This window comes from Phyllostomus hastatus, unplaced genomic scaffold (assembly GCF_019186645.2).
Source record: "Phyllostomus hastatus isolate PE091 unplaced genomic scaffold, TTU_PhHast_1.1 phas_contig_98, whole genome shotgun sequence".
NCBI classification, from domain to species: Eukaryota; Metazoa; Chordata; class Mammalia; order Chiroptera; family Phyllostomidae; genus Phyllostomus; species Phyllostomus hastatus.
In genome coordinates, this window is record NW_025333999.1 from 9205228 (window position 1) to 9212844 (window position 7617).

Here is a 7617-nt window from a genome sequence, read left to right on the forward strand (position 1 = left end):
GGTCCAAGCCTGGGCTATCTCCTCCCTGCACCTCTGCTCTCACCTGTGACCGCAAGATGAAGGTCAGGAGAAGGTAGCCTCCATTGACCTACCTGGGGGCTAGAGGCTGGCGGGGTGTGGGCCCCAGGTCACAGAGCAGAACCAGCACCAAGCACAGCAAGGAAGTATGTGGGCGGGGGGTGTCTACGGAGGAGGCAGAGTCTCAGTGGGGCCCCGGTGAGGCAAGGACCGTGGGAAAGCGAGATCCTGGTGGGGGGCGCCCCGGTCAAAGCATCAGGGCCAGTGGGTGGGCACGGTGTGTTCTGAGAGGGGCCAGCCCTGGCCTCAAGTCCAGGCATCGGTACCTTGTCCCAGCCATGTCACCAAGCAGCTATGAGACCCTCATTCTTGAAGCTGAGACCCTCCTAGTGCTGATGTTTTTCCATTCAATTCCCACCCTGGACTCCCCCAGCTATGCAGGGCTGGGGCCAACACCGCCCTTCCCAGGCCAGCTCGGGCTCCTGAGCCCCCCTCCCCCCCCCCACCGTGGATGGCCTGGGGAGCCCAGGGGCTGGGAGCCAGGTGCACAGGCCAGCTCCAGGGCCAGCCGCAGCAGAGGGGGCAGAGGTGTCTGGGGTGGGGACATGGCAGACAACTTTGTGGATTCACCCGGCTCAGGAAGGTGAGAAGCAGGCCTGGGGTGAGAGCTGGGCCCTCCCCCTTATCTCTGCAGGTAAATCAATCCACAGTCAGCATTTCCCCTTCCCTTCCTGGGGACACGGAGACACACACACCCCGCCCCCGCCCCCACCCCCAGAGCTGAGCTGAGGGGTGAGCTTCCCAAGTGAAGGTGGGCTTTCCCTTAGAGGTCTCCCAGGACCAGCTCCCCCCAGAGCCCACCACCACCCACCTTCTGGAGGGATGGAGACCTTGACTGTGGCTACCTGCCGTGCTGGACCCTAAGGGTGTGGGCACAGCAGAAAGACCCCAGACACAACCCGAGAGGAACGGGAAGAGCTGGAACTTTGAAGACCTGGTCCTGCACTCATTCGCTAGTGGGGCTGATTTGAGCTAACTGTCCGCTGGTGCGCCTGGGTTTCCTCGCCTGCGGCAGGCGTGGGTCACCACTGGCCTGGGACAGAGCCTTGCGGAACCAGAGCTCACATGAACAGGCTGATGGGCCCTTCCTCCCCGGCAGCTGTGAGGGGACCTGGGGACGTGGGGAGGGGTCCTCGAGGCTCCAGGGCAGCGAGTGAGGCCTTAGAAGGCAGCCCTCCGGCCGGCCGCCCACTAAGGACAGCCAGCTGTCTCTGGGTCCTCCGGCATCCTGGGCACTCCTGCCCATCTCTCGGAGGAAGCTGCTGAGGCCCCGCCTCAGGCCGGCTTTTGGGACTCCACGGGGGTCCTCCACGGCCCCAGCCGCCCCTTCCTCCTCACCCCGGGCCCCCAAGCCGTGGCGCCCGCTATTCGCTGCCAATTGGGACAGTCATAACCCCTCCTCCCCAGTGGCCGGAGTGCAGACCAGGGACTCTGGGGGCACAGAGCGGTGGAAGTGCTGTCCGGCCAAGCCCACCTCCTGCCCCCTGCAGGGAGGCTCCTCCTTTTAAGGCTGCTTCTGGGAATTTCCGTCCCCAGCCAGCCCCAGCGACCCCAGATAGACACTTGCCGCTCACCCGCGGGAGTGGGGCACCGAACCTGAGGCCGGCCGCGAGGGGAGGAGGGGCACTGCCCCGGGCCGTGAGGGTCGGGGTAGCTGGGGACCACGGGCCAGCCTCCCATCGAGCAGGCCCCAGCAGCGCCGTCCTCTGCGCCTGGAGCCCAGGAGAGAGAGGTTGGCAGCCCCGCCAGTGGCGGCTTTGCAGTCTCTCTGGCTGAGAAGGTGGACACCTCACACCTCAGTCTCCCCATTACGCCCTCCTCCCCTCCTCCATCTCCTCCCAGCTCTTCCCTCTCCTCCTCCGCCCCTCTCTCTCCTCTCCCCCCTGAAAACCTGTGGCTGGAAGAGACCTTGGCTTCTGTGGGACTCTACCCCCAGGGACTGCCCACATCTCCTGAGTTTGGGGGCAGGGGGGCCACTGCCCCAAGAAAGCTCTCCGGCGATGGAAGCCGCCCGCCTGCTGCCCAGCTTCGCTCTGTAAGTGCGCGGCCTCTCCCGCTGCAGTTCTGCCGCCACCTCCAGCCTCGGGCAGCCCTAGTCTTAGCGGGACTCCCCCACGGACTGGTGGGTGAGGTGGGGGTGGGGGGCGGGGGCAGCGCCCGGTGTGCCCTGGCCGCTGACACCCACACCTGGCTCTGCCTCGCGTCCCCACACAGGTGTCTGCAGCTACTGGTTCTCTGCTGTCAAACTCAGGTAGGCGCCCTGCCCCACCAGCTTCTCCCCGTCCCTCCTACCCCACCCAAAGGGGCAGGGGGCAGTCTCCTTTCGCTGCACAGAGGCAGGTTCTGGCCTCTCTGATGTTCGAGGGGCTCAGCCTTTGGAGGGGGTAGGAGAAGGGGCTGTTGCAGGTTTGGGGACTGACAGGTGTTTACCTGTCCTCCCTCCCATTACCCTCCCTCCATCCCTCCACACTGGGTCACCCCAAGGCTAAGTGCACAGGCAGCACAGACTCGAGGGATCGAGGCCAGTGTGGCTGGAAGAGGGTGGAGATAATGGCTCAGGTGAGGTTTGTACCTGAAGGGACAGGTGTCCATGTAAAACCACCTGTGTGTTCCTCTCGTGACCCCCTCCCACCAACACAGATGTCCTGTGGGAGCGGGGGCGTCCTGGGGGCCAGCCAGGGCCGGGACTCCTTACCTACAGGCAATGAGGTCAAGCCCAAAGAGGTTGCTTGAGACAAGACTCGGGGTTTGCTTCTCCACGCTCCCCCCACTGGAGGCCGGCCCCCCATGCCCACCTCCCCCCGGCCCCAGCACAGCCCCAGCGCTGGGCTTGGTCCCTTTTTGTGATCCTCCATAAAAGTGCAGCTATTAAAATGCACTGGTCCAGAACCGCGCTGGGGAGAGTGCTTGGCTTTCCCAGGCCAGAGGCCGCTTCTCTTCATATCCAGTGGGGACTTTTTTTGAAGGTAAACGCCTTTTCTCTGGGAGAGGGAAAGGGGCTGCCTTTGAAGCAGTGGGGGGGTGGGAGAGAGAGAGAGAGAGAGGGAGACACCCCCCTTTTCCTTCCCCCTTTTGCTCAAGCCCCCGTTCCAGGCCTTTTGCTTCACACATCCAGGGAGGGCAAGAAGAAAGCCCCCCAGCCTGGCCGGGAGGGGCCTGGGGGTGGGCCCGACCTGCTCTGGAAGGGGAGTCAGCACAATGGTGTGGCTGGCCTGGCGGTTATGGCCTGGCTGAGGCCCCATTCAGGACTCAGGGAAGGTGGCAAAGCTGTCCTTTCCCCCTTGAAGTGCCCCCTCGCCCCCCACGGAGGGGGGGCCGGCAGGCCGGACCACAGCCATGCTTGAGGGGCCGGCTGACAAGCAGCTGTCTGTGCAGTGGAAGGGGAGGTCCCCCGCAGCGGGGACATGAAAGGGACAGGCAAGGTCCCGCGGGGAGAGCGGCTTGTGGGCTGTGGGCTGTGGGGGGGCGTGGGGCTGCTTTTGTGCAGGGCTTGAAGGGGGATGAGGAGAGGAGGGGGCTTTGGGGGGGGCCTCTCTGCTCCCGACCTGGAACAGACAGCCTGAAGGAGGCTGCCCGCCAAGAAGGGCGGAGGGCCTGAACCTGGGCCAGGCGACTGGGGCTGGGGACAGGCGGACCCCATCGAGGGTCCGGGCCAGCCAGACCCCACCCCCTGGCAGGGAGGCAGGTCCCCCATCCCAAACTTGGGCCTCAGGTTCTCCCAGGGAGGGGCGTAGTCTGGGCTGGGGTCTCCCGGGCAGCCGCCCTGGCCAGGCTCCTGGCCTGGGCTGCGCTGAAGTTGGAAATGAGTGGTGACAGGAAGGGTTAACCCAGGCAGGCTGTGCCGTGGGCCTCCAGCTGCTCCCTCACCTCCCTTCCTCCATCGGACACTTCGCACCCCTCCCTCCAGCAGAGAGTGGCCCTCACAGATGCTGATCTAGGTCTGGCTCCGTCCAGATGGCCGGGCTTAGGGACTGGGGACAGGGAAGGGCTGTCTCAGCACAGGCCACAGGGGCCAGGTGGGGAGAGGAACATGTTGGTGCGGGATCCGAGGCTGCGGCCCGCAGCTGGGAGCCGCCATCCAGGCTGCACCTGGCCGGAGAGAGGGGCCAGGCATGACCTGTCTCTGGCTCAGTGCTGCCAATAGGTGAGGGGAGACCAGCCTGGACAAGTACTTATCCTGCCTTTGTCCGCCCTGTCGTGCAGGCGCCCAGAGTCCTTCAAGCCTCCTGGAGGAGTGAGTGGGGTGGTGGCGGCGCTGGCCACCAGCCTCCGTTTTGCTGTGGCACAGGCAGGTGGCCTCGAGGGAGCAGCCCTGGGCCCAGGCCGATAGCGCCTCCCGCAGCTGCTTTCACCACCCCCCATAAGGAGGCCCCCCCACCCACATAGGAGAGAGGAGATCTGGCAGGGAGTCTGGCTTCTTGGAGGGCCCTGAGCACCCGGGGGGAGAGGCAGGGCAGCTGGGTGTAGCTTGGGATTCCTAATGCAACAAAGAAATGCTCTCCAGGGGCCGCACAGAAGCCTAGAGACAAGGCTCTCAGAGCCCCCATAATGCTCTCCAGTGACCCTAACAGATGAGCTGCTGTGTGCGCATGCATGCATGCACACATGCATGTGCACATGTGCTGAGGGTAGGGTCCTTCAAGGCTAGTGGAGAGGATGGAGAGAAAATCTGGTTGTCCTGGCAACAGAGCCAAGACCCCAGAGTTCTGGAGAGGTGACAAGCTCCAATGCCATAGACAGGACAGGGGTCCTTCCCCTAACCAGCTGTGCCACCTGCACACCTCCTCCACAGAATTTGGGGATCAGACACCACAACTCTGAAGGTTCCTTCCAGCTCCCGGAGTCATGATTCCAAGTGTGCACTCTTCCACCAAGTGTACCCAGGCTTGGGCAGCCTCCAGCTCTCTGCTGCAGACTGGAAAGGGAGCCAAGAGGTCATGACTGGCTCACCCACTGGCCTGACAAGGTCATGGCCCTCTGCCCCCTTCACCTTGCACCTTTCCTCCCTAGGACAGCTGGCTGGCCCACCCCACTCCCCTCTGCACCCCTCTCCCCTGGAGGGACCCGCAGTGGTGTTGCCCAAAGCAAATTGACACTATTTTTCCCTTGGTAACCGCAAAGGGGGAGAATCACCCGTCTCCTAATTTTAACCAGTACGTGAGGGACCAGGGTGCGATGACCGACCAGCTGAGCAGGCGGCAGATCCGTGAGTACCAGCTCTACAGCCGGACCAGCGGCAAGCACGTGCAGGTCACCGGGCGTCGTATCTCCGCCACCGCTGAGGACGGCAACAAGTTCGGTGAGACCCAGCCCTCACCTGAGGCCACCCGTAGCCCCGGCCAGCCTCACCTGGTTCATCCCCAGATCTGGTGTCGGGAGCCTCCCACGTGCCGCACCTGGGTTTGGAGGTCAGGCTGCTTGGGGGGCCCCTGCAGCCCCCTGGGCCAGCGACCCTCATGGACAGAGGTCTCCCTCTCCATCACAGCCAAGCTCATCGTGGAGACAGACACCTTTGGGAGCCGGGTGCGCATCAAGGGGGCTGAGAGTGAGAAATACATCTGCATGAACAAGAGGGGCAAGCTCATTGGGAAGGTGAGGCCCAGAAGACAGAGCAGGTGCTTGACTGAGTCTCATTGGGGTGGAGCACCAAGGACCCACCCACATCCTGCTCCCTGCATCCTGTGGGGCAGCCGGGATGCAACTCTTCCGCTCTCACCCACCACGTCACTTCTGCACTCCCATCTCAGTGAGTCCCTCTGCGTCCACAAGCTCTGTGAGGGTACTGACGGCCCACAGGGCCTGGGGCACAGACTCACCAGGTGGTTCCCCGCATCCGTGAGCAAGGATTCCAGCACCTACTTGGTGTTGCAGCCCCTGCATTGAGGGTTGAGCACTAACTGGGGTTGAAAGTAGGCATTTGTGCAAGGTCATAAGCTCCCCTGAGGTCAGTGGGCTCTGAGGGATCCAACTAGCAAGACACACACTGACTGCCTGCTAGTGTCACCAGGTGCTAGTGTAGCCATCTACGAGTGTGACCGCTGCCTAGTGTGACCTCCTACTTGCTGTCGCGCAGGGAGAATTCCATTTCCCTCAACATTGGTCAATCCTGACTTCTAATTCTGGTGCTTCTCACCCAACATTTGCTTATTTTTGTTGAGCCTCAGGCTGCCCATCTACAAAGGTGGGCACAGAGTCAGGGTCACCCACAGGGTCAGAGGGGTGCCCGTGTGGCTCTGGACATGGTCGGTGTCTATAAATGTTTGCCCCTTCTTTTCTTCAGAGACTGGTGTCCCCCTCCTCCACCCACCACACCCCCCACCAGACTGCGACCCTTGTCGTGCACAGGGCCCACTGGTGGTGCACGAGCCGCACACTTACCTAGATCTTTGTGCCACATCTCGGTAAAGTGAAGCTCAGCATCACAAACACCTTGATCGGGGTGTGCGACTTCCAAATGGCAAGTCTGTATTAAGTTCAGATCTGACTCCGAGAGAAGCTCGTTGCTTTCCCCCACCTTTGTCTCTCCAGCAAGGGCACCGTCTCCAGGCAGAAATCCTTGGGGTCCCAGCCCCTCCTCAGCCTTAAGATAGGCCCATAAAGCTGAGAAGCCAGAAAGGGTGTGTGGACCCACTTGCCTCCTCTCCTTCCTTCCCCCACAGCCCAGCGGGAAAAGCAAAGACTGTGTGTTCACGGAGATCGTGCTGGAAAACAACTACACAGCTTTCCAGAACGCCAGGCACGAGGGCTGGTTCATGGCCTTCACGCGGCAGGGCCGGCCCCGCCAGGCCTCACGCAGCCGTCAGAACCAGCGCGAGGCTCACTTCATCAAGCGCCTCTACGAGGGCCAGCTGCCCTTTCCCAACCAAGTGGAGAGGCAGAAGCAGTTCGAGTTTGTGGGCTCAGCCCCCACCCGCCGGACCAAGCGCACTCGGAGGCCGCAGCCCCTGACATAGTCAGGAACACAGGGGCGGGGCAGCTGCCCCTCACCAGCCCTCCCATCCCCTTCCCTTCCGAATCCAAAGATGGGGCTGGGGTGGAGGGAGGGGAGCCAGGACCCCCAGGAGTGTCCTGAGGACCAACAAGCATCAGCGCCCCAGGCTGCAGAGGGGCAGGACTGGCCACCCCTCCAGGCCATTTCCTGGACCCCGCGCCAGACTAGGCCCCCAAGGGTGGGCCAGGCCCCAGGAGAGGAGCCGTAGTGTCCCCTGGACCCAGACGCACTGAACGGAGGAGCAAGGTTGGCAGGTTCAAGGCCTGGCAGGCACTGTTGGGAGGTGACCCACTCAGCCTGCCCCTGGCCTCCAGCTCCTCCTAGCCAGATTGTAGGAAGGGACTTCCGTTTTTTGTTTCAGGAAAAAAAGAGGGTTGACCATTCTTCATATTCCACTCCCCAGGCCTGCACCCCACCCCCCTCACCGCTCCCAGCCCCGGAATAAAACCATTTTCCTGCAAACTGGCATTTGAAGGGGGCGAAGGGTGGAGGGATCCGACACCAACATCCACTGGCAACAAACTGGCTTCTCGCAGAGGCGCGAGGAC

General features: G+C 62.8%; 1 protein-coding gene across 2 annotated transcripts; it reads left to right on the plus strand.

Annotated features, from left to right (window-relative positions):
* Positions 1–2078: 2078 nt before the first annotated feature.
* Positions 2079–7031, plus strand: FGF17 (fibroblast growth factor 17). Of its 2 annotated transcripts, none has more exons than XM_045853465.1 (5): positions 2079–2113; positions 2293–2329; positions 5200–5377; positions 5564–5670; positions 6738–7031. In XM_045853465.1, the coding sequence occupies exons 1-5, from the start codon at positions 2079–2081 to the stop codon at positions 7029–7031; spliced, it is 651 nt and encodes a 216-aa protein (XP_045709421.1). The 2 variants fall into 2 exon arrangements, with proteins under 2 accessions (XP_045709421.1, XP_045709422.1); XM_045853466.1 differs by having other exon boundaries at positions 5233–5377.
* Positions 7032–7617: the final 586 nt, after the last annotated feature.

Coding starts and splice junctions, on each gene's coding strand:
- FGF17 (XM_045853465.1), top strand. CDS start 2,079: ATGGAAGCCGCCCGCCTGCTGCCCAGCTTCGCTCT. Junction 5,378..5,563: donor TGAGGACGGCAACAAGTTCG/GTGAGACCCAGC, acceptor TCTCCATCACAG/CCAAGCTCATCGTGGAGACA. Junction 5,671..6,737: donor GGGGCAAGCTCATTGGGAAG/GTGAGGCCCAGA, acceptor CTTCCCCCACAG/CCCAGCGGGAAAAGCAAAGA.